Source organism: Anticarsia gemmatalis, chromosome 24 (genome assembly GCF_050436995.1).
Source record: "Anticarsia gemmatalis isolate Benzon Research Colony breed Stoneville strain chromosome 24, ilAntGemm2 primary, whole genome shotgun sequence".
Classification (NCBI taxonomy): Eukaryota; Metazoa; Arthropoda; class Insecta; order Lepidoptera; family Erebidae; genus Anticarsia; species Anticarsia gemmatalis.
This window is the reverse complement of record NC_134768.1, coordinates 4,034,912-4,062,873: the sequence shown is the minus strand read 5'-3', so window position 1 is coordinate 4,062,873 and position 27,962 is coordinate 4,034,912. Positions and strand designations below refer to the sequence as shown.

Below are 27,962 nucleotides of genomic sequence, written 5' to 3'. Positions count from 1 at the left end.
GCGGCACATTAATCTTGTTATCATATCAGCGATCTGATCGGTGGCAGCCCTAGTTTGCGGATCTCTGGCACATTTCCACGCACAAACGGGACTGTTTAATTAGTGTTTATACATAACTATGATGAGAGATGCACTAACCCCCGGTTTCTGAGGTACATTTAGCGGCAGTTTATCTTTTCAATAGCGTTAACAACTCATACAAAAAAATGCTATTGAATACTTAGATAAACTACCGCTAAATGTGCTCAGAAACCTTTAGAAGACTAAAGGCGAGGCTTCAAGATTGCGTTGTATGATATCGCAAAAACGAAGTCATACATCAATACAAGATTTACAAATAAGTGACGTATACGTTAGCGGTGTTGTGGCTACGCCCTTAGCATTTCACAGTTTATAAGTGATAGATAACATAACTGCGAGATAAAGTGACAGCGAGGGTATAAAGACAATTGTCAAAATTCATGTTGTATGCTGTCTAGTATATTTAGGAGTCGTGAAATTCAGACTTATTTTTATCAATAGCTAAAACGAGTTGTAACTGAAACAGGCATTACTTGAAATTGAATTGGAAGGTTTATAGAATTTTAGTTCTTTATCATATGCATCCATAATTTGCCAAAGTTATGTTAAAGTTAATCGCTCATTTATCTAACTGACACCAAGAAATTTAATTATGCGACAATAAGTCTACGAAACTAATCTGCATGACTCACAAAACACATTTCCCTCGTCTAAAATAAGAAATGAAAAATGCATCCTGCGATTAACCTTGCACAATTAATGAAACAACATGAAAGAACTTCAATACACAAAACTCTTGAATACTGAAACGAGTAATTTTTCTTCACGTTTGCGCCATTTATCAAACAAATGATGCGTTATTAAACGACACTTAACTAGCTGTCAACCGCTTCACTTGTAACGTATGTCTAAAACGAACGAACATTTTTCAAGACTTGCTGTAATTTGAACATTCGTTCGGAAACATGCTGAAATGTAATTTGGTTGTGTCGTCGTGTGCTGTCTGTGTACGAAAATGTTGATGTGTGAGTTGTGTTCTTAATTTAAATGTGTTTTATGACATGTGTGTATCAGCTGAAAATTACTAAACAGTTTATGATATTTTTTAACCTTAAAAAAAGGAGGAGGTTCTCAATTCGGTATTGTATTTTGTTTTTTTTTTCCTATCAATGGACGTTTTGGAATGTTTTTTTTATTAAAGAAGGCACTCGATTTGTAACGATTTTACTGATTGCCTTTACTTAAATTGACTATAGATACACCTGTTGTCGATCGTTTCCACATAGGCGTCGGCTCGTCTGCGAGTATCTCTGAAAAAACTAATACCTTATATCAAATCTTGGAATTCTAACAAAACAGAGCGTTACGAATCAGGGTAAAATGACAGAGTATATTGTGTCGAGTGATATTGTCGCACCTGTGCTCGCGGAGGAGAGACGGCACTCCGGCCAGGGTTGCCAGATACAGGCTGATAATTTCCTGGACATTTCTGGGGCCACCAAAACTATGATTCTACTTATTTTAGGGTTTTGGTATCCGGTCCGAGAACGAACAACAAAAAAAGGTAAAGAATTATCTAGAGCTATAGCTTCAAGAATTTTTTTTTTTAGTTTGACTTTAGCAGACGCAGTATCGTAACTTTGTAAAAAACTATAATTTTTTAATCCGGGACAGCAAAGTAAAAATTACTGGATACGGGACAACATTAAAAATTTCGGGACGATCCCGGAAATCCCGGGCATCTGGCAGCCCTAAGCCCGGCACTCCCGCGGCTTCGATCACTCGGCACAATGACGCATGTCATGCGACCATGCGATTGACAAGAATGCGGGCTTTACATAAACCGTGAACACAGACACCTGTTCAATGGACCTCATTTCATCGGAACTACATAGTAACTACCGATTGGTTGTAAATACTTGTAAATTGTAATAGTGGGCTGAGCAAAGAAAATTTTGGAAATAGTTCGATAATAGATTGTGTTGAGATATTTTTTTTTACAATCAACTCCAACAACCGGCTAGCTGTCGAAAAATGTTGTTGTTGATTCAGCGCCCCTAGCGGGCGTCGTAGAAACAATTTTTGCAGTACATTTTAAATGTCAAACTTTTCATACTCGATTGCTGACTGTACAGAAAAGTGCTACAGGTGAATTTATTTTTTTACGATCGATAGTGGTAACGACTTTAAGAATATTGCGTTGTTTATTAAGTAATTGTCAAAATAGCGCCCACGGTCAGCCACTCCTGAATTTTTGTTTAAAGTAAAATGTTAAAATCCTTGACATTTTCATATTGGCAGTTTAACTACTTAACGCAACAATGGCTGCTCTCCCACAGATAAAATACTTAAGAACTTTCAAAGTGTCAAACAATGGGTTCAAAGTGAGGTCGGGTCAAAACCTTGACTCTTGTCAAAATTTATAAAACCATTTTATTTTCCTAATGAAAAGATAGGCAGTATATAACATTATTGACAGCATAATATAAATTTTGAATACGTAGTAATATTTTGTCACATCATTTTCTTAGTCAAGACAGAAACTATCTTCTCTTTTCCAAAACATTAGTATCGATATCGACCATTAGTAGTACATAAGTAGTTATATAGAGGCACGCGCACGGTGTAATATAGCGCTCAGGTGGACAAAAAGAATGTTTTTATCACAACCGGTACAAACGGTGGCAGCGCAAGGTGGCACTTGTCACGAGCGCCTAACAATCGTGGAAGACACAAGATAATAACGTCGACACGGCCCACAATTGTAACGAATACCAAGACTACTCGACCACTCGACCACTCGACTCAGTCCGACACTGATCGATGTTTTTTTACACATTCTTCACTCGTTACATCCACTTTCCTGTTTATCTAAAACATCGAAACGTCCGCTGCAAATCTAATTAACTCCATTTCACCCACATTCGTAATTGCCCCTCGTGTAATCATTAGTTGCAGTCAAATAAACAAATTAATATCATAAACGACACTTAAAATTAAAATAACTGCCATGCTAATACCCCGGCCGGCACGACTTGTAAATAAAATTAATTTCCTTTCTTTTAAATAATTACCCACGATTAGATAGCCGGTTTTGTTCACGTTATAAAAAACGCTTATGGGTAACAATTAAAAGCGGAAAGAATGATTGTGAATTGTACGCTGTTTTGAGTCAGAACAAAGACTCCTTAATGTGACTTTCTACTGTTTATGTTCGCTTCCTAACAATACCAAACAGTGGCATATACTGTAATTTATATAGGAGCTACACATTTAAGTGTATCGACGTTAATTAAAGGGGGTTTTCACTAACTCGACAAGTTGTATAAGAGGCCAACGGGGCTAAATCGAATCAATTTGTCAGTGAGAGCGGGAGGAAGCGGGAGGAAAGTCGCCCTCTGCTAGAAGTGACATTTATGACGTGGCAGGGCGTGTCCGCGACTGCGCCCTCTCTTCATTTGTCGAGCCATTTGCTCGCCGGAATGCGGTGTCATCAGCGCCGAACGGAGCGTGAAATGGAAAACGCCCCTGTAGTGACATCCTCCCTACTACCCCCTCTATTGCTTAACGCGCGCTAACGAAATTTCACTTTGTCGAGTGAATTTTGTCCGCTTAAATCTGCCGCTCGGTCCACTGTGTGGATATGTTTAAATAGGCGAGCGAACTTTATTGTTGATTGCTTTGAGTTTTAGTTAAGGCAAACAGTGTGTTTTGATTCGTTCAAGTCGTTTCAGTGGATGTAGAAGCGTTGATTTCACATAGTGAAGAGAATAGATCATTAATTTTGCGATCTCGTAAGAGAATCGTAATGGTACTGATAGGTTTATCGTTTATACTTGTTTGAAGTAATGGAAGTCTACTAATTCGTTTTATTTATTAACGATCTTTACATTAAGTTAATTGCTCAAATCATTATTAAAGTTTTACTACGTCGAAAGATTGAGATATCTTTTCAGTACTAAGCTTTCTTATATCTGCTATTGATACGATTTGATTGATTGAGGATGATTTCTTCAAGAGGTTCTAAGCTTACTTGCCTTACCAAATAAATAACTAAATTAATATTTAATGCCTTTGTGATTGCAGTTTTAACACTGCATATTAATAAATAACGAGAATATATTTTGTTTTAGATTTTAAAATTAAATTATTCAATATTTGGTAGAAACTTAAGCAGGATTAAGAACTTCGATATTATAATTATTGTTTAATACTTTCGATATTTGGTAAAATCTCAAAATCTTGTATTGGATACTAATAAATTAAAATAAATAAAACTTCAACTACCGCTATTCGATTTCGAATTCTTTAGCTATTATTGTAGGTACTAGTTAAGTCCTCAATAAAAATACGTTTACGACAACAACATGATACATTTTAAAAGCATCTGATATCCGACCACAGAGTATATCTAATAAAAAACAAAACAATTTAGCTCCACCATCATTTCCCGGGAAGTAATTGTAACAAATAGCGGCGCGGCTCTCAAGTCGTAGTCCCGCGTTATCCGCTCAAATTGTCACCCTAATCCCGGGATCTGCACTATTTGTTTGCTAAAGGGATCCCGGGGTGGACTACGTGACTTACATGTTGTTAAAATAACTGTTGAATTATGTTTAACTTTTGTATTTTGTGTAAACTGGGAGTTTTTAGCCAGTAATTGAAATCAGTACTAAATGAACTTAGGTCGTAATAAATTTATGCCGCGTTCCTCGTTTTGTTTTCCATTTGCTTTACCTTTTTTAGATTATGCAAGAAATAAATAGGAAACATGTGTTTTCTTATTTTATCACACATTTCTCATTTACAAAGAAAGATACAATAACAATTTATGCAATAAGATGGTACTTATTCACACTACTGACTACAAATACTACAATCCGTCATTAAAACAGAACACCGAAAAGTTAATATCCCCACGTTCCCTCGTTCGTTGCTAAGGGACAATCGACTATCAATTTGTCAACAATCGGCGACAAATCGATTGGAACGAGACCTGTGATCCCGGTCACTGGACAACACTAGTCCATCGTATGGAATTGCTCGCTTGACAAATGATCGCATGACAGGAACGTATGCCGCGCATGCTAGCTGTCTCTCAAATGCTTGTTTTTAAGCCAATCGCATTGCAATGTGATTTATAGACCAGTTGTTTTACATGATTGTACTTTTTCTGCAGTTTGCATTCGAAAAAATTGTTGGTATGCCTTGTAAATAAACTCTTGTGTTGATTGTGTATTTGTCTGAAGGAAAGTAGTTTAACTATAACCTAGATTACTTTGTTAACTATACTTGTCATGTACGAAATGGTAATTAACTTTTACTAGTAAAGCTATTTTCGTAGATCAGAGCTATTTTACAGAGAAAAATTTTTGTTTGTAATAGCTACCACTGTTCCGATTTCCCATTTGTTAAAAGTAGCGCCTAAGTCTTAAGATTTACGACTACAAGAAAAACATAAAGCAAACCCCAAAGATTGCCACATTTTCTTCCAAATCAAAGCTTTAACGGAAAACCGAGTTCAGCCGACAAATCCCGACGGGACCCGAAGCAATAAATCGTGGCAGGGAATAAATCTAATTCGGCGCCGACGTTTAAATTGTCACCGATTGTTCCCGGTTTCACGTAAACCGACGCTTTGCGGGTCGCGAATAGCCCGCCATTTGTTTCCCGTCGCGTTATTTACGAGATTATTTGCGGCGGAATTCGTGAAAATTGAAATTTGTCGTGAATTAGGCAAGAGTTATTTATTAAATTCAAAAATCCCCGGAATATTTTAACTGTCTTAGTCTTTCGTGGGGTTAAAAGATTTATACGAAGTTGCGACGTCATCGTATAAAGTATTTTGGTTTCGTACCAAATTACGGTCAGAGGTTAATCTGTCCAAACTTTATCGCTCGCTAGGTAATTGTTTTCCTCACAAAAATTTAGCGTTGATTTACTGATATGAGCAATATTTTCGACATTTTTCATTACCTACTTAATTTTATCCATCGTCATCTTAATTTCGATGTGACCATTATATTATAGAAATAATTTTCACATTTTATTATAACAAAAATAAATTTTCTGCTTGTATCGATAATTGTTAAGTAGGTACACTAAAAAGTCTTCATGTAAAGTCTCTACTCGTTCTCTGTTCGCTATAATTTATCTAGCAAGCCACAAAAAACAAAACACATGTAAGTGTATAGTGTATAATGTTTACAAAGTGACCCGGCGTTGTTTAATGTGGCGGGACAATGCCACACGTTGCAATGTGTCTCAATTAGACACGCACAGTGCGACAAATGCGCTTGCAGGGGGACAAAATCGTTTAATGAAAAACATACGACTGAACTTATACACTATGAAGAAATGGTTTGTACAAATATTACTGTTGATGCTTTGATGTGAGAGAATAGTTTTGTTACGTTATTAATATAAAATTAGACGTCTCCATTTCGTTCAGTATCTTGACTGCATTTATCTCTTATCAGACCACCCATTTGCCAAATATGCCAAACTTATACCAATAACAAGTTAAAAGATACAGAGTTCATCCGCCATAACTATTTATAAACATATTTTTTCCTATTTTTAACCTATTTTGGTGACAAAAATGTCCCTTTTTTCGAGGAGAAATGGCATTTCCATAAATATGTCAAACAGTCGTATTAAAGTGGATGTCTCGAGTATTAACTGATGAAATATCCAGTTTCTGCCTACCAACATTTGGATGTACTGTTGTGAATTAAGATGTATTACTGTTTGCGGTTGCCGAAACCTATTTTGGCTTTTAAAACAAAGGGATAAGGTGGAATATTGTGCGACTGGTAGTTTTAGATCCGTAGCTGTTCCGTGGTTTGAGTGTGAATGCAATGCCGCTAATATATCTGTCAGTGTGACGTTTTGTTGTAGTTTTAGTGTCGAACACATGGCAGTGATTTGTTTGGACCGCACACATATACCTCGTGTTATTGTTATTGGCCGCCGAAATGTTTGTAATACATTTTTAAAGTATCACTTCATTTGAAAGTCGTAAAACTATTAAGAGAAGATTTCATTGTCAACGTGAGCCGTCGTTAGAAATAAATACTTTGTTGCTTGCCAGAATGTGCGCTGTTTTATATGATTTATATTTGTATTCAACGAGAATATGATGAAATGGATTATAAATGTAGAATATTTTAATTAACGCCACCTAACATAATTTATCTCTTGTAGTTTTCATAATTCAATTAGCCACGTTTCTTTTAACATTTAATTAAAGTATTTTAGTAGGCTACCAGACATTATTTTTATATTTTAAGAACTGTTATACACTATTTTCTTAATGTCCCACGTTGAAATCGATTAAAAATGACATTTAACCTTATAAGAAATTAACGGACGTCGCGCACTAATTTCAAGTTTTCTTTTATAGACCTTTAAGTATCGAATATCGAAAAAAATAAGTCAGGCATTAATAGCGCCGCTTTATCACACGAACTCTCCCTAAATATAACGATACAGAATAACACTATTAAAAGATCATCTCTCTCAGTCAGGGCTATAAATAAGTTTTGTGAAACGGTCCCTTATCCCACAGTAATATGTCTTTATTCTGTCTAATAACAATTTAGGCAATTATGTGACAAAGGGAAGTGTTTTCGTCGGCGCATTTCTCTCGCGGGGCGAACAGGGCGAAGCTCCCCGGGGCACACGGCCCACATTATTGCTTTGCTGTGATTTATAAGGAGCGCTTTACGCTACCGGTGTTTTGGATCTTTTGCTGTTAGAAACTTTTTAAGATTTAACTTTGATGGTGCGATTCATCGAATTCTTATATCAGTAATTTCATATTTTTGCATTCTGTATAATGATAATGTTAAATATCAAACCATCTGTACCAAAAAACAGTTTTCTCTACTAATTAGTGTACTATTTGTTTTCAGTTTAATTTTGATATAATTTTCTCGAGTATCTTAAAATGTATGCTTGTAGTTGGAACAGATTGTATTGAAGTTCAAATTATGTCTCCGTCCGACGGCTTTTTACCCACTATGATATTGCAGCAAAGACAAATATTACTTCTAAGGAGACGTATATTTTCTTTAAAATAAACTTCTACTGTGATGATAGGTAGAATAAAATGTTTAATGTCCTTGTCATTTTAATTCCATGACTAGACAAAAAAACTCTTAACAAATCTATAATTAACCAGTGTTTTAAAAACATTGTCACGTGTAATACTAAACACTTGACAGCCGCACAGTGGTTAGGCACGACCGTCATGGAGGACAAAAAAAACAGATAAAATAAAAGTAAGGGAGGTAATAAACTCAAGTGGCGTCTTCAATGGGCTCCAAACGGTTTGTTTTGACTACCCGCACTGAAGAGGTATTAAAAAACGATATCAGCTCACTGAAACTTCAAAGCGTCTCAACTGTATCACTTAACTAGGTAATATTTTAAAGATTAATAATTGATTATCTACATTATTTAATGATTTTTTGTTCATTTATGTGATTAATGTATTCAAAAGTCGATTAAAGTAATTTTCCTTCAACACCTCAATAAAACACTACATTTTATAATTCACATCAATTACTTCCTTTCTTGATCTACATTCGCCATTCTTTAATCTGAATTTTTACCATAATTTGCATATGAAATATAGTCAATGGCATCAATTTAAATAATCATTTCGGTAAGTACATAAATTATCATGTATTGTACACAAAGAGTCGAAGTATGGTAAAGCCAGGACCGTAAAGATAGCCATCTTAATGGTGTACATAAGCTGTAATGTACATATTAAGTACGCATGTATTTATATCTGTTTAATGAGAACAGCGTGGCCTCGAACGCCCCCACTCGTGTCAAATGGTAAACGATTGTGCCGTACTGTCAATCACTAAGTATTAATAAAATCGAGGTCAGATTAGGTAGTTAGCATTAATGCGTTCTAAGTGCTTTTTGCATTAACATACACGATTAACTACCTCTTCGATAATCTAGTAACACTATAATCTTATAATGAAAAAAACACACAATTTGCTAGAAAGAACCAAAACTTTTTAAAACAACATTTGATACAAGAATGGAAAGCTTGGTAATATCTGTATATTAAACTAGAATGAGTAATAGGAGTGTTTAAATCAAGTAGATGTTATTATAGCAATATTTAAGCAAGTCGAATGTCTTGACTAAAGATGCTGATGTTACGATAAACATCGGTCGTTATGCAGTCACGGGCGATGCACTAACTGCCAGAGTACATCACGCGTGCAACGTTTTTTTTTTCCAAACGCGCCGCTTTTTGTACCACTGGGCTTTCAAAATTCAAAATTAGAATTTTACGTATTACGCACAATTAGTAAGCGCCTATGATTTATGAATTTCGAAAAAGTATGTAATTGATTTTGTATCTGTGCTGACATTTTGGCGCCAACCGCCATCTTTGATGTTGGCGCTAATGATTTTGGCGGTATTTGTTACAAATATCCATAGAGGTCTTAATTAGAATCTTATGTGAAAATATTTTCTAAAGAGCTTTAACTACAAAGCTCTATAAGACACACGAGTTACCTATTTACTTGTGTTAGATTTATTTTTAGAATTAGATTGATTGTTTTTTCGCGTAGTAATGGCTGGAACTAATTGGATAATTGGCGCAATCTCTTAAAATATATTTATGTTACCAAATCTAGTTTCATTCAATTTTATGGTTTCGAAATTCCTTTAATCATGCAAAAAAGGAAACGGATCTTTCGCTTGTATCCATAGAGCCGCCGATCAAATATCTCTCTCTATGAATTATGTTGTATCTAGTGAATGCAATCCCGATCTCGCGGGATCCCGATCTCGCGAGATCCCGTGTATTTTTTCGGGATCAATCCCGAAGCATAATATGACGAGATCCCGTTCGGGATTGTCGGAGAGGGCAATGTAGCCAGTTTCAGCAGCTGGCTACATTGCAATAGACTTAAGATGCCGATTAGAAGCTCGTACTATTGATACACTTTGTATTTTAAGAGGCTACTTTCAAAATGCCATGTGATTACTTTTTATTTTGATCTCCTGGAGCTACACCTACTTTTTTGATTATGTTCATGTTATTACACCTGTTAATTATGTTACATTGTTAGTAATATTGAAAAATAAAGGCTTTCATTTTCTTTCAAATAATAATTTATTGCAATTACCACACTATCACACACATATTACATTAAACAAGCCGTTCGAATTGTATTATTTTTACTAACTAGACGGGATCCCGAAAATCTCGGGATCCCGCGGGATTGATATTTCTGATCGCGAGGGATCTCGAGTTGACGATCTCGAGTCGAGATTGCATTCCCTAGTTGTATCATAGACGGTAATAGAACGCCAACGCACCAAAGACAATGTCGTGTAATTTATGCCATACTAATTGTCACTAATGAGACACTCGCATTCTGGCGTGGGCCCAAACAGCCTTTGTACGCAACGGTTTGTCTTGCACCTACCGATGTTAAACATTAATTAATTGATATAATTTAACGTTAGGCAATGAATGGTAATGATCCGTTAGATGTATCGGTTGAGAACTACATCGACATAATAAATGATCGCGTTTATTTACTTTATGATTATGTCTTTGTCGTTTTGACAGCTGTGACTAATAAATAACTCCTATTATGATTTAGTAACGTTAAAGTAAATAGGGAAAAGCGTAAATCAAACAAAACGTAGCTTAAAAATACAAAATTCTGTAAAATGTTTCATAAAACACGTAAAAACGTGCCTACTTATTTCAAGCATTGCTCCCAGCCAGTAGCAATGAACTAGTGATTGGTATAACATCAAATAAAATCGTCAACCAATTTCTAATTTCAGAAATACCGTTACGACAAAAAAGGAAATAAGCAACTTATTCAGAAGTGACAGAGCAGTGAGCATTGTGTTGAGCATTTCTCAGCGGTTTACCGACTTACCGATATCTTACAAAATAAACGACATCAAATAGAGATGTAATTCGAACACGACTGTAAGCGATTTGATTTTTTCCTCAATCTGGTGTCCAACGGGCCGTGAAACCAGAAGGTCCTACGTGCACCACCCAAATGTTCAGCCGTGTGAACAGTGCACGGCGCTCGACGCCCGGCGCCCGTGAGAATGTGGTTGAAAACACAGATTGTTTTATTAGATTAATCCCTGGACGTTTGCGATAATGGTAATGTCCATTTTATGACCGAAGCATTCAGCTGTAATGGGTGTTTACCTTAAGTTGCATCCTGCTGTATCTTACTGTACTTAATACTGCAACGATGTATCATTCAGAGTGAGATTGAACGGCGGTAAACTAACACATTTAACATTTAATGGCTCGAATCTTAATAGCTGCACAGAAACTCATTGAAATAATGCATCTTTCAATAAACATCAAGTTTATTACATCAATTCGCGTATCGATAATATAACGCTTGAACATTGAAATCGTGCCAGATCCGTATTACGCACCGCGATTGAAGCCGGACAATTAAAATGAATGAAACGGTTGGAAAGGTACATTTTTTTCTGTATTGACTCAATTCTAGTGGCCAAGTGCGCAAAAAAACGCAATCTCAGAGAGAATTGGAATTTGGAATATTATTTTGACATGGATTCCGAGAAGCAACCGCAACAAACCGAATCGTCGGTGATCGTTCTGATTCGATTCGACCGCGGCTCACTCGTTTGTCAAATTGGCTGTCGTTTTTTTTCGCTATACAATTTTCATCACTTACCAGTTGAAAGTATTCTATTCATAACATAGTCAATATTTTGCCGCAACGCTACGAAGGAATTACTTTTGCGAGGTACTTAGATTTTTTCATCGGAGTATCAACTTTTTGTAGCGACAGGAAAATGTTTACCTCCTAGATAAAAATATTGCATTAGTGAATAAGATTTTTTATTGAAACTTAAATCGATAGATATAATGTTATTCTACTCCTTTAGTTTGTTATTTATATACTCATTCATTCTCTTTAGTAATAAAAATAACGAAACACCACAAAAAACATAGTTAGCGTTACCGACACTTGACTATTACTCTACAAACAAACAAAGCTAATCTTAGTCACAAAAAACGGTCTTAACCGGATACTTATCCCTAATTAAGAAGCAAAGACATGTCACGGGCCATTATGCCGTGGCACTGTGGAGTGTCTGTCGGCACGGCACATACGGCACGGCACGGCACGACACGGCACGGCACGTCAGAGAGCCGCCACCAATAGCCCGTGGAAACTACCCACCCGTTCAAACGGAACGTCTTTGTACCCTGTTTTGATAATGACGCTGTGTTGTGACGTTTTTTGATGCCGTGTCTAAACTGTCACATGTATTTTGTTTAAATTTGGATTTTAAGGTGGATAAAGTGTTGCTCTCAATCACAGTCATTATTTAATTGCAGCAGTCCAAATATAGAAGACAGAAATCCACAAATAATAAAATAGAAATGCATTCTGTTTTTACAAAATACACTACTACTTTAATTTCTCAAGAATGTTTTCAAAATAAATATATTATGTCTAGTTGTAAAGCAATAAGTAATTAGCTATTAGTTTCAGTCTACATTTACATTAGATTCAAATTTTACACATGGCAAAATGGAGACTATCCTACATGTCCCATTGAGCGAACTCAACACAATAACTGAAACAAATTTTCCCAGTTGAATCTTTTCCACCTGAAAACTTAAAACAGAAACAAAAACCGTACATTACGTCATTATTAGGAAATAATAGTAAAAGAAAATTGAATCCATAGCTGTCAGCTGTCCCATTGCCGCCCAAGAGTTTCCTCCCAGAAAGAGAGACGTTAGTTCTTGAGCCATACACACTGACCAAGTGCAAGCTCCAAAAACTCGTTATAAAATAGAGACTTCACAAAAGCAATTACCGCAATTTTGATAAATCGGAATTAAAGTTAGCGTTGTAACAAAATATTCAGTACAATACTAAGAACACAAAAACTCTCTGAAACTTGAAGACTATTAAGCTCTGTATTACCAGGTAACATAATCCAACGATTCTGTAAACGTTAATCGTTCACAAGTCACAGCATTTTCAAATTAACCTCGAACTACAGTTATGAGCAAAAACAAGTATGCAGTATCACATTTTTAGTTTCTTTTCCAATGGTGAAGAAATTAAAGAACTTGTGTTTTCTGCTTATCGAGGGGTATCGTGTTAAAACCCAAGTATCTTGATTGTAGAGATCCGATAGGCAGTCGCTCCATGTAAAACAATGATATTCAGCTGCATCTGGTGTTACTGGAAGCCAACTCCAACATAGTTGGAAGAAAGGCTAGGCTGATATTTTGTATATTCTGTCCGGAAAATATGTCAAAATTGGACAGTTCGTACATTTTCATAAAAACACAGATTTTCGTAAAGTATAGCGACGAAAATAATTTTAATTTTATTATACATAAATAGTAAGTATGAAAATGTGACTATATGTTCGTGGTTATACCACAGAAAAACTTGGTACGTGAACGGTTTTTATAAAACAATATCAAATAACAGTCATTAAAGCGAACACACTCATTCGTATTCATGTAATCAAATAACAAGGATATTATTATTTCTTTTTCTGTTTTTGGTAGCTTGATACCCAGTTATTATGCATAGTATTCGTAATTACGTCTATGAATGCATTTTGCATACTAAACACTAAATGATATTATTTTGATACAATCTTTGTTTCGCTTTTATGCCGGAATCGCTGAATTAGTTGTAATTTTTATTTTTTTAAACTTATAGGGCTTGTAAAGTTTATTTTTATTGAAGAACATAATATAATTGGTATTAAATACTCTCAATTACTTGTAATTGTGAAATACGTGATATTTTTACAATAGTTAATGTTTTATTAATTTCATTGTCATTCAGTTTGCGTTGAAAGTAATTATTTTTATAATCCTCCATTAATTCGCTAACATGCGTGGAAAGGTTATGTTAATACGTCAAAATGACCAGTACTTAATATAATTACACGTACATCATGTACATAATAATATAGTAATTAATAATAAGAAATTACGATTAAATTAATACAAGGTTTTACTTGGAATACACCGGCAAGGTTACGATAAACTTATCAGTTTCTTCTTGCGTTTTCGTCTGCTTGAATAGGTTTAAAGGGGTATGTATAAAAAGTATCCTATGTGATAATTCAGGTCATAAACTATTTGTAAAACAAATTTCAGCAAAATCCCTTAAGTAGTTTTTGCGTGAAGGAATAACAAACATGCTCACAAACTTTTTATATTTATTCCATTAGTAGGATTATATGTATATGGTGTGATGCTTTTTAACACATGTTATATTCGATACTATCTTTAAACGTTAATGTGTTCAAATTCCAAATTCCCAAAATAAATCTATACAAAATCGATACACACCTGTATCCTAATCAATCAAGGTTTAAGAATGTAACCCACGTAGAGTTTTATTTCGCCACGCTTTTTTCGCACATAACTCCAAATGGGCGTACAATCTATGAAAAAGAACGTATTCCATTGTACTCCGGGCTCCATGTAACAAGGTTTTAGTGAAAAAACTTAACAGGACATTCAATTTATCGTTAAGGAGCTGTCTAAAGACTATTGTTCAAACATCACGATTGGAGAAGCGTTAGGACGGTGTTAGTTCTCTGCGAGCGTTGTAGCGAACAGAATGCAGTCATGTTACGCTGCACCGAGTTACGTAGAAAATGAACTGATTTTTAAATGGTCTACTAATTTGGTTAAATCGTTAAGGAACTCTAGACGTTGCATGACGCAGTTGCAAGTCTCAAAACTGTGTCAAAACAGAACTCCAAAAAACAATAGATAGAGTCATACTTAAACGTAATCAGAACTCAACGGTGGCTAAATAACTAGCGCACGAACCTTTGTTTTTGTTTGTAACGATTGGATACCTTCGCCGGCTCGTTACACGATCAACCCGTTACATACTTAACCCTAGTTCGGTACAAAACAAAACCGACCTTTAAATGCACAATTACGTGCGTATCGATCCGTTCAGAGCTCGCAACTCCATTGATTACGACGCCCAATCTACATAGCGACAACTCACCGTACCACCGATTAATCGCTATCGATTGCCCGCTCACCTAAAAACTTTTGTTGACTCACCCATTTGTAAGTAGCGATGGATGTTTTTAGACAATTGCGTCTGTTATTTTCACGTTTTTTGGAGGAGAAAAGGGTCAGTCCGCTGCCCCTCACACACAAGCCTACGTGATGTTATTGAGGAATTAATTAAGTACCTAAAGAAACGGCCATGACAAAATAAAACGATGAAGGAAGTTTCGATTCTCCACAGCTTTTGATGCTGCATCAGAATTAAGAGTCGGCTTAATTCTGATAAATGATGCGGTCGGTATAATTGTGTGCCGACCTTTGCGATTTTGATGAACCTCCAGTGTTTAGGTTTTTATTGACATCGTTTAAAAAATATCATTAATTTGGAGGGAAGCAGGATACGTTTTTTATTGTAAGTTAGCTTAGACAGGAAAAATTAGCCCAAAATCTCTACGATTCAGAAACGGTAACACGTCTCTTAGTCCTAATGGAGTGACTCAAGTAACCACCCATTCCATAACTTCCCTCAGACGGAATACAAAAAGCAGAAACATCCAAAATCAGAGGAACCATTAGGCACATTGACACAGAAAGCATCAGGTGTTTCACAAGGTGAACACAACGCCGTGACTGATTCCATGGTTTTTTGTGAACACATTAACGATGTCTTTTGAGCCGGCTCTTTTTTCGCACTTGGCCATCACTTGGCCAGTTTTATACAGTCGTAATTGAGGTACGAATTCGCTAAGGATGCGATTAGGACATGATTAATATCGGTGTTACTGTTTGGGGTAAATGTGGAATGTAACGTACCGAAATAAAGAGCAGCCGATATAAAGAGTGACTTGAATGGTCATTTCTTTGATTTAAATTGATTAGCGTTTTAAATTGGTTTTAACACCTAATTTAGAGCTAATTAGTACTAAGGAACGATTTTGATAGATCGTAGATTGCTATTTCTCTATCATTGTCTTAACTTTTGCATTACAATTGAACTCTGAATATTCAAAAGGAAATTATTTTGTATAAGCCGCAAGATGTGACCATCAACTCTAACTTGCATCAAACTAAATCTATCTATTTAGTTTTTTCATAACGTATGAACGTAACTGCTTTGTTTAAAAAATTATACTGTTCAAATCAAAAACATCAAACACGAACAATAACAGGTTAAATTAGCGAGTACCAAAATAAATTCTTCATAAATTTTGCGTTTTATAATTTGACGTGACGGTGACCGAAAGACTGTCAGTTATAAATGCGAAGGGATTTATTAAATTAACTACTTCAAGCTGAATTTGTGCTAATTGATTCTTTTGATCTTTACAACGATTCTATTCTAATGATGTTATTTAGCAAACTTGTTTTATGTGCTCACAAAAAATGACTGATGTTTTGTTGATGCACAAACAAAAAGTAGAGTTTATTTCGTTTTACATAATCAATTTAAAACCTTTACTTTTCAAACTTTCGATGATAAATATACATCGGTAATGTGTTTAAAACTTCAGAAGACAGATATTCTTTATGAGTCATAGCCATTTACTAAAAGTGTTAATCATTAAATATACGGCGGATACTTTCGTCAGAGTCGACTTTTAAAATATCATAAACCCTGTCTTTTAGCATGTGGTTAATATAATTGTACATTAACTTCAATGTTGTGAATTCCAATAATCCGACAATGCATAGGCAGTTTTGCTTAACGACGAACATAATATAAAGAGACTGGCCATTTTTATTAAATATCTGTGGTGAACCGCGCAAAATGCCCGCGCAAAATATCTTCGAGGAGGTCGCGTTTTGTATTCATACTTTTTAATGACCATAAACAATCTAATGTTCCGTTCTTTTGAAATTTGTAATTCAAAACATTCTAAAAAAGTCAGTTCAAATGTTACACTTAAAAATACGATACTATCAGTCAGTCTTTATTTCGTTTAAAATCACATTGGAAAATATAGCCGAACGATAACACGAAACGATAATTACAGTAATATTAACCGAAGCAAACCTATAAACATTAACAAGTTAATTTTAAAAAAATAATTACGTTGGCAGTGCAATTTGAAAGCAGATAATACAAATGTGCCGGATGCAGAGATAGCGCCATTGTTGTGTCTTCATTTCCTTTACGTTTATTGCCAGAGCAATAAATAGAAAATTGAGTTTTAACAGGCATGAAAATGTTTACAAAACACAAATTCCTTAGCGCTTAAGCTGAGAACGTGTATTTTTTATATTTTACAGTTTTAACGATTTTATGATTTAGCACTTAACGCGTGGTTGATGACTGATGTCATGATCAAATTAAACTTCCAAATATGGGAAAGCTTTTGAAATTCACAATGTTTGCTCCATCTATAGATCATAACTTTCTTCGAAAAGAGAAATTAATATAGACAGAAGTCTAACTATAGGTATTCTTAGACTGCTAGGTATTACATACATAATTATATGGATCAGTCAGTTTTTTTTTTATTAAGTTTTGGACAAGGAGCTTCATTGACGCAATTCTTGCTCACATAAAACAAGTGAAGATCAATCTAAAATGTCAAATAGGACTTGTTACTTGCAACATTGTACAATTTGATTGTTTTTTCATCATTATAAAGGTTTTACGTACGGCCCGTATATGATTGTCGGCTCGTTAAAATGTAACGATACCTGGGTGTGTTTTATAGTACTTTTACGAGAGAGTAACATTTTAGCGCTGCGGGTTCTTTATTGCAGTGTCATAGACTCGAATGTTTTAGTGCCTGATAACGATGGACTTTATCTCTATGCCACCATAACCCACTACTTTTTAACTCTTTTTACTTCTAATCTTTTTATTTAGAACCTCTTTTCTGTAACACCTCGTGAGCCGCTTCCATTGCTGTTTATGGCTCCTTATTTATGATTATTTTGATTGAAATGATGAGCTTAATTGAATTTTAATTATTTTAACAGATAATGTTTAGGTGTTATCTTTAGACTTTTAATAATGACTAATCTAAATTACACGCTGCTTTTGAATCGGTTGATTTACTTGACTGCAATCAATGTTCATGTAGATATTTAGTTACGGCTAATGAACGTGTGTCATTTACACCACAGTTAAGTCAAATATATTCGACAACTATCACGTTGACCTTAGAGAAAGGCAAACTTCGTTAGTAACAAAAAATGTATGGAAATTCGTCTAATCAACAAACGAGTTTGTTTCAATCTTAACGCAACGTTTTTTCCTTTTAATACCTTGTCAATTGGCCACTTACTAAATTCTTTTTTACACATAGTTAATAACATAATAACCGTAACTAATTCGTTGATTTTTTGTTACAGATGGTCAGTCGAATCACCTGAATCTCTTCAACTCGAGGCCGCAGCCAAAAAAGAAACGAAAATCCCGAACGGCCTTCACCAACCACCAGATCTTCGAGCTGGAGAAACGGTTTCTGTACCAGAAGTATTTATCACCGGCGGATAGAGACGAGATAGCGAGCTCGCTCGGTCTGTCCAACGCGCAAGTCATCACCTGGTTCCAAAACAGGCGAGCAAAGCTGAAGCGTGACATGGAAGAGTTGAAAAAAGATGTAGAAAGTGCTAAAGTATTATCAGCCCACAAAAGTTTCTTAGAAAACGTGACCGATCTGGGCATTCTGAAGAAGAAAGCCATGAGCATAGGCGCCAGCGAGGAGGCGGCCACGAACCTTGTAGTGAACGCGTCCAAATGAAACGAGGCCTCGCGCGCGATCGCGACTGATGTCAACTACGATCGACGCGTACTCGATTATTAATCGATACATCGAATGAACGAATGTTCGATTCGACCCCAGTGACTCTCGTGTTACACTATTGAAACTTCAATACGAACGTTCTAGTGACGTTACATGTTTTATCTTCACTATTAATAGTATTTCGTAAAGTACATCACTATTTAATACGTCTGTAAATAGTATTAGTTGATGGTAGTGTATCGTTGTACAAAACTTATGAAGCTTCGTTCGAAATAAATGTGATAGTTGATTTTATTATTTAAGTACTTAATATTTTATAGAGATATTTCTAAATTATTTATTTTTGTTGGGTTATTAACTGGCTTGTGGGACAGCAATAATTTTATTAGATAAATAAATATAATGTAAGTGAGTGTCAGGAATTGTAATGGATTTTAAATATGTAGATACTGAGTAAGAGTTTCCCATACAATGTGCAATAATTATAATAAAATTACATAATCTGCAAGCCAGTTAGTGAAGCCAGCGTATGTTATGATTGTACATATAAATGTAAAGGTAGTTTGTTTAGAGTAAAGTCTTAAATCGTAGTTTTATAATCTTACGGAGAGTATGGAGCAATCAATTGTATAATGTCTAATCTAATTTTTGATTAGTAAAGTAATTACTAATTTTAAATTAGTTCAAATTGGGGATTTCTACTAATTAACTACCAGCAGTATAGAGAACGAATATTAATGGTAATGACTAAGTAATTTCATATGATTTTGACACCATTACTTGCTAAATTATGAAGTAAATATGGTTACAATGAAGAAACCTTTCAAATTATGTTCATAATTTCTAATTTTGTTTGCTTTGTGAAAATTACTCATTATAAGTCTGTTTACTAATTGTTGTTGGACAAAATGTAATTTAGAAAAATTACTATTTTATAATAAATCTGTAGAAATCAATCTCTTTCTTGGAGCGACTAACAATTTCTATGTATGTAGTGAAAAGCTTCAATTTGATGTAATTATAAACAGAATGTACAGTAAATATTATGTACCACATGTTTTATATTTGGAACATCTTTATTTCTTTAGTTACTCGTTATTTACTTAAAACTGTGATCAGTTTGACACTTTCAAGTAATTTAAATCCAAACTTTACACAGACCAAATCAATTATTTTTCAAACACTTTTCTGTTATCGACTAAATAGTCGATTTACGAATACCCGATATGCGTAGTATAAAAGAAAAATACTTTGAAATCCAAACTTTAAACATAGTGTCGTATTTTTTTTAACAATGTTATCGACTAAATATAATCGATAATCGGGTACAATCATCGATGTGTGTTATATAAAAAATATCCCAAATCAATTGTTCTCTCTTTTTCATACTGTTTTAATTCAAAATACTTTTTTGTTATTATTTATTCCATTATTTATCTTGAAAGTATATAAAATCGGTCACAATTTAACTTCTCGTTCCTACTATGATTACTTACAAGTAAACTTAATATAACGTTTTATACAGTAGCAGCACATGTCCGTGCTTCATGAACTATGTGAATATTACTTAGTGTAAATAAACATTATGTGTTCTAAACTTATTGCTTTATTTATACCTCTACATCTCCACATCATCATCATTCATCATTGGCCTGTGTCCATCTATTGCAGATGATTCAGGTGGCTTCAGATAGAGGGATATTAGTAATGAGGGAATATCTTCGTTCGTGACTTAAAAGACCCATCTATCTATCTATCTTTTAGGTCTTTTAAGTCATACTCTGCATACATACATGCATATGTACTATTACGTACATACTTATATAAAATCATGCCTTCTTCCCACAGAGGGTAGGCAGAGACTAGCAAACGCCACTAGGTACGACTTTCTTTGCTTTATTGATATACTCTACTTGTCTCTACAATTTCAATAAGTCAAACTTAACACAATATCCGAATTACAAGGAACAACAAAATATAGTTTACGATAAGATAGAAAGAAATCTCTATTAATTCTTAATTAAATTCTAATGCAAAAATGATGCAATGGAATTAAATACTACTAGTAGATTAAATAGGAAGTACTGCACTGAATTCGAACCGATAAATCGCTATGCAAAATGCGAAAGTTTGTGAAAATGTATGGACCTGTATGTACTCATTCGCTAAAGAACTTTATTCACTATTATTACTCTTTCTCTTATTATTAACTTAATATACTTTTATTACTCTTTCTCTAAACAACTACTGAATAGATTTTTATAAAATCTTTTACACAGATAGTTCATTACCTTATTTAACAAATAGGATTATTTTTAGAAAATCTTTCACGCGGAAGTAATCACGGGCAGTGGTACACTTATAAACTATGACAAGTTCAGTTGATTGAAATGAATACAAAAATCTAGAAAACAAAACTAACAAGAATAACAATGAAGTGGTAAAAACAAACACAAACACACCAATTTTATACTTTTTCCGTCAGTCCTCTAATCCTTTAGGCAAACAAATTCGTCACACACTCGTTTGATAGAATAGTCGAAACACGCAAATTACTGCGTGGGCGAGGCTTAATAGATTTGTTCTACATTGTTTTGAGAATTACTCAGATATGTGATTCGCAATGCATCCTTGTGAAAGATATTCTAAATGTATAAGCAAATAGATTTCTGTAGCGCGATTCTTTACAATTGGAACCATCGAATATCGAGAGTTTGACATTTACCGTCTTATTCATAAAAATATATGAAGTTATGAAAGGCTTATGTTTTGTTTCTTTCACTCCTTAGCGAAATGAAAAAGAGAAAACATATTATAGTAGCATTTTAACTAAAATAGGTTTATAGTGTGTTTATGAATAAGAGGGTAAAAATGTACTGCAAAAATAGTTTCTCGGATGTCCACTGGAGACGCTGATGACATTTTCATACAATTTTTTTCGATAGCTAGTCGATTGTCGATACTCAATCGTAGTAGAAAATCGGGCTACTCTACTGTTTAAATCTAAATGTAGATGGATAAAAACAAGTGAGTCATATCGTCGCTTAGGTAACAATACCGCGCAAGTTAAAGGAGATACGCAACAACCCCATACAACAAAGGCTATGTTATGGACAAAAAAACCAAGCTTGGTTTTATGAAGAGACAATAGTCTGCTATCCTCTAGTGTAATTTTTATTCTGCTAACTAGCAGGGTTTGAAAACTATAGGGAATAAAAATTATCAACATTTCTACAACGTTACAATTGCTAAGTGCCATTTTTTTGTATTTACAATAATAAGTAACAGATAGAATTTCGTTCGAATCCAACGGATGTCTTCTTTCACGGTTCTGTCCTCGACTTAGGGCTATGCCACAGTTTATACACCGTTCATAATCCATTATACACGAGCCAAATTCGTTAGTCCGCACTACGTAGCCAAGTTATAATGTAAAGCGTAGATCCAAAGTCCAAGAAATCCAGAAAAACAGGCACAAATCGTCTATAAGCATAAAAACACCGCAAAAAAAAACAACAACACGAAAGTCGGGAATGATAAATTCTGTTGACAATCGATATCGTGGAATAATTCAAAATATTGATTAGGGGTTATTGTAGTATTTATTTATTATTTAAATATTATTTTTGTACTTAAATAACTATTTCAATTACATTTTCTTGAAGATATAGGTAATTGTACAATTATTTATATACTAACAATACGAAACTGTATGTCTTAACTGACAACACTAAGCTTCTACCGGTTAGCTTCCGGAATCCATTCGAGTCAAAAAATATTAAATAAAATTAACTATGAATAACGGCTTAGTACAATAAAACAAAATATGCGGCAATTAACTATATTTTAAGAGATATTTAACCAATATAATTTCTTTTTTGTCTATCGCAGCATGATTATAGCCGTAGATTTCATATGTCCTTTGATATGTTTCCAGGAGAGATAAAAAACTGATTATTATCTTTGAAATACTTCTGACATGTGTACTGAATACATAAATAGGTAGATATTAAGTTCGTTCAAGATTGGACAATTTAAAAAAAATCTAACATCATTCGATGCGCGCTGACAAAATCTATCCAATGAAGTATAAAACGTCATATGACCAATTTTCGACTTACGCGGTATTGTTACCTAAGCGACGATATTCATAATTGTTTTGTTGGTTCCTGAACTTTGAACTAATTGAAGTCGTGTAGGTCGTGGGAGTACATTTGTAGTTCAATTATATTTGTCTTTTCTAAAAACAAACATATTACAAAACATAAATTAATATGTGAATAGGGTTATTAGTAAGATCTTTGATAGCACATAGAAACATGAGTGAACCTTTAAAAAAAAATATTGACACAGAATACAATAAAATTCTAGAAACTTAAAAATAATATTATTAAATCGTGAAAAAATCAAACACACAAATATGTTCTGCTACGGATTCAATTCGGTCTCTATGAAAGAAAACTCATCTTCGAAAGCCAGCCTGAAGAGAAAAGGTATGTATGTACTATGTGGGTAAGTTGTTATGAATAAGCAACTGTCAATAGATTGCCAAAATTGGCAAGCATAGATAGAATATATGTATGACTAAAGATAAACATAAAAGTCTCAAGATATATTAACAGCAATTATCAGTTTTTAGACATGATGATAACGAACAATTTGAAAGTTATTATTGCAGACTTTTAGTTTGACCCAATTAAGTCCCACTCCCGGGCAAGGATCTCCTCCCGTAATGAGGGAGGGGTTAGTCCTTGAGTGAGATGACTTTTTAGTACTTAATATAATTTAAGCGACTTGCCTGAATATTTAAAAGAATACAATAACGCCTGCAATATTCTTAGCCTTACTCAAATCAGGAAATTCTCTCGACATTACATATATCAGAATTCTTAGAAGTGGACATTTCACAACATTCGACATTCATCATCACAATTTACACCAAAATCGTTTCTTAGTATCAAACAGGAAATCCTCAACGAGTCATCATAATTGAGCGTATAGCTTCAACTTTTTATAAAGACGTACTTACCTACCTTATACTAAATTGTTCGAGCCATTGACATTTCACTAATATATTCTTTAAATAAAATAACTATTTCAATGGATGGGACCGAATTCAAAATTACTAATGATCTCTGAAACAGACCCTTAAATACGCATTAGTAGAGAATGAACCAGTGCTCCTAACATTTATAGACATTAAAAAGACACTTATTACTACCATAAGTCCTCAATCCGCACTTGGCAAACAAGGTGGACTCAAGGCCTAACTCCTCCTTCATTACTGAAGGAGACCCTTGCCCAACAGTGGGACACGAATGTGTTAAATTCATTAAAATACTACCATGTTCACTCACCTTTGCACCATTATTGGTCCCTAAGTATTCATTGTCATCATCATCAAACAGTTTTGTTGTCATAAATAAAAATATACTCTTAAACTAAATCCAAACCCAAAATCAAAGTTACAGTTGTATAGTTACTAAATGTCTCTTTGCTAAGGTAAACCCGATACAAAACAAATTGAAACTTCAGTTAAAGATCAAGGGCTAGTGTGAATTGTTTGGTATATTAGGCAGTACCTAGTACCTAATACCAGGTACTGAGTGTTAGCGGAACTGGGCGTAAAACAAACTATTAGTAGTATTAGCTAATCAGAAATGTGGCGTGCAAGACATCGTTTCTAACGCAAACACGTATTCTCGAGTCTCGATGTAATCAATTCGGCACACATTCGACTTTGTCTTGTGTGTTTGAGGACCAGTGCGAGATACGCTACAGAAAAACTCTTGGGAGAAATTTAACGAGGAGGGATTTTATGAGGGAGGGGTTTGGCCTTGAGTCCACCACGCTGGCCAAGTGCGCTTTGGGAACTTTGCATGCCCTCGATAAATGTATTTAACAAATTTTAGGCATGCAAGGTTTCCCCATGATGAAAAACTCTTAAACCAACTCTTAACTCTTTAACTTTTAAACTCTTGGAATATGTGGTTTTTATGTACTCCCGAAAGTTGACAGAGCTAGTATGATATTGAATTATTATAACTACAAATATAAATATTGAATTGATTCGGACTTCTGAGTAATTGGGACGGATAAATAAGAACAAATCTTTAAAAACTCTTCGTCAAGATAACTGTTACTGTATTTACGGGCATGAGAGATTATCTGATCTAACCTAAGTAGTCTCTTCTTTCACTACTGAAAGGTAAAGCAGATGCCTTTTTGCCTTTCAATAGCGAGAGAAGAGGTTTTTACAGTCACAGAAAGAAATCTCTTTTAATTATTAGAATATGTATGAAATATTCATATAACCTGTAAAATTGTGGTTAAAAGACACAATCAAACAGAGCTCTTTCACCAATAGAAACTACAGTATGTAAAACAAGAGTTTTTATATCTTTCACACTGTATATCTTCTTATGGAACACAATACGATAATATCTGAGCTTTGTTTGAGCTAGCGAGTGTTTGATGTGGGCGTCGCGTGCCGAACGCGCTGAGTCGCGGCTACAATGTCGACTTACTGCTGATCACATTCTCTTACCGAGTGACAATACACTCACTAGTCACTACTGTAGCAATTTTAATACATTGAATATGGAATATATGGATGATAGAAACAATATTATACTACTTACACTTACCTTTGCATGTATCTTTACACTATGGAAATAAATATGGAGGAATATAAAAATGTATTTCTTTACCTCTATTACGATGCCTTCTGTATTTGTCTGGATTCCTTACATGGTCTTTTTTCCACTCTGCATGTGTTCAGTCAGAGTCTTCAGAGGCTCAGCATTATGTATCTCTCTAAGAAAAGCCTTGCGCAGCAGTCGATGCAGGTTACAATAGCTACCTACGAGTATATAGCTAGGAGCTATTTTCTTTGAACTTCAGCTGCACGTTGTCTGCATTCTACATTATCCGATTTTAATTTAATTAAGGATGAAAGGAACTTTTTCTTATACCAGAAAGACTGGAAATAAAACAAAAAAAGGGAACCACGAATGTACACTAAGCCTAACGCAGCCGTTGTCAAATTACACCGACGTTTCAAACTCAAATTGTTAAAACTGTACGAGAATTTGTTACGGACAAAAGTTTGTTAAACGTTAATTGGTCGCCCACTAGCTGTAATCACCACAATAAATTGACCCACCATCACTAAGCACCGCGTACTATCCAAAAGCTCTTTTTACACTGGACTACATGTTAGCACGCACGAAGGTTTCGGTCACATTTTAAATATTAATTCGAGGTTGTTAATACGTTAACTATGGTCACTATTGTTGCACAAGCGTGATGTGATGAACCGTAAACAATAAATAATTGCTTAAATACCGTCTAAGACCCACACCAAACGTTTTATAACTACGGACGATTTCCATCGCTTTTAAAGTTCCTTTTGCCAAAGCTTTATTTTTTTCAACATTTGCCCGTTTTTAACCACATTGCGGTCGATACACATCATCACGTAACCAAATAAAACATTACGAAATGAAGTAAACCATACAGCAATTATTTCAAAAACACACTTCAGCGAAGAAAAAGCAGTAATAACATAGCCATAAGCTGTTAATTTATGTTGCCTATTGTAGAGTAATTAATACTGGGCTACTTTTTATTGATTTCGCAGACCGTATTCAGCAACTCAAATGTGTGGCTTTCGGCCTCTTTGTTCGAAATTTAATACTGTAATTTCTGAGGTCAACGCGCGTGATGGCAGGGTGTAATGTTGCCTTTGTAAAATGTGACCAATTTAAATACACCCTCGGGCGTCCTGACTCCACCTACTGAGTCGTCTTTTCAAAGACCGAAGCGAAGAAGGCAGGAGGGCTCTCCATACATTGCCAGTATTATAACAGTTGTTCATTTCGAATGCAACAATTCGAAATTCAAAATAATTACGACGCACGGTCATAGGATGTTATTACTCTACATTTGTTTTTAAAATCGTAATTAGAGGGGAGCTTTGTTTTGTAAATGTATTGCCGACATATTTATTATTATAAGTGGCCATGTCTTAGTAAATTGTTGAAAAGAAGTGTTACTGCCTCACAAATGTAATTACAGCTAAAGTTAGCGACATATTTTAATGATTTTCTCCTTACAAAATAAACGTTGAGCCGTTAGCTACACGAGTATGTAATTTACAAATAATAGTTTCTATAATGAAAACGTCACTTTAATTATAATTAAAGCGTCATTATAATTAATTTGAGCGGCACGCGCCGCCTCCGGCGTTGACAGTTGTGAGTTTTTTAACAGCAGATACCTTCCCACCCACATCTCCATAGATATTCTTAACTATAATACGAAACATAAAAAGTGCTATCAAAAGGTGTAAAATGTATCTTCGAGTGATGAATAAAAGTTAAAAGATGACAAATAAATGTAATGATCTGCATTCAAACCTTTTATTCTTAGTTGATGCTTGTATTTAGCGGTTTTTCACTTCATCGCGTGTTTGATGAATAAAAGAAGTATATATTGGGATATCCGATGGCAATCTTATTTCAACACATTTGCTTTTTTTAGACAATTAAAAATATTTAAAGCTTTTTACCATAACATCTGGAGAATGCAACTCTAAGAAAATGTGTTAAAAAGAGATGATTTAATGTTTTGAATTAAAGGTTTAAGTCTATCTTACATTTTGAAGAGTTAAGCGCTTTTCTAATTCCCATTTAAAGTAGGTTAAAGCGTCTGTTACAATCATAAATAATTGTACTACGCCATATTGCAACGCTTATAAATAATATTCACTAATTCATCACCTCCGAACCCCATATGACTATAATAAAGTTTTTTTCTCATCGTTCTCCCTGAGGCAAAAGAATTGACCCAAAATCCAGCCTTCACTGTATCGAATCAACGAGAGAATTCGCTTGAATGATAAATTGTTTCGCACATTCGTTTCCCTATTATCTTTTTAAAACTGCTTACTGACTGCCAGTATCCTCGACAACACAGCGCCGTCAACTGTCAAAAACATACAAAGGAATTTAAACTATATGTTTTTGACATAGAGGTTAAAATAGTGGGAAGTTATTTGTAGAACGTGCAAGCTCTATTGCACTTAGCACGTGTAAACTCAAAAATGGAACATGCGATTCCAAACTTTATTGTGT

At 34.6% G+C, this 27,962-nt stretch overlaps 1 protein-coding gene across 1 annotated transcript in view; it reads left to right on the top strand.

Annotated features, from left to right (window-relative positions):
- The window catches only part of LOC142983695 (uncharacterized), a 61,682-nt gene extending 41,269 nt beyond the window's left edge, over window positions 1-20,413 (top strand). Inside the window, exon 2 of the mRNA XM_076130693.1 lies at window positions 18,431-20,413. Within this exon, the coding sequence (XP_075986808.1) occupies window positions 18,431-18,822 (392 nt within the window). The 3' untranslated portion in view covers window positions 18,823-20,413. The remainder of the gene's footprint in view (window positions 1-18,430) is intronic.
- The last annotated feature ends 7,549 nt before the right edge of the window (window positions 20,414-27,962 follow it).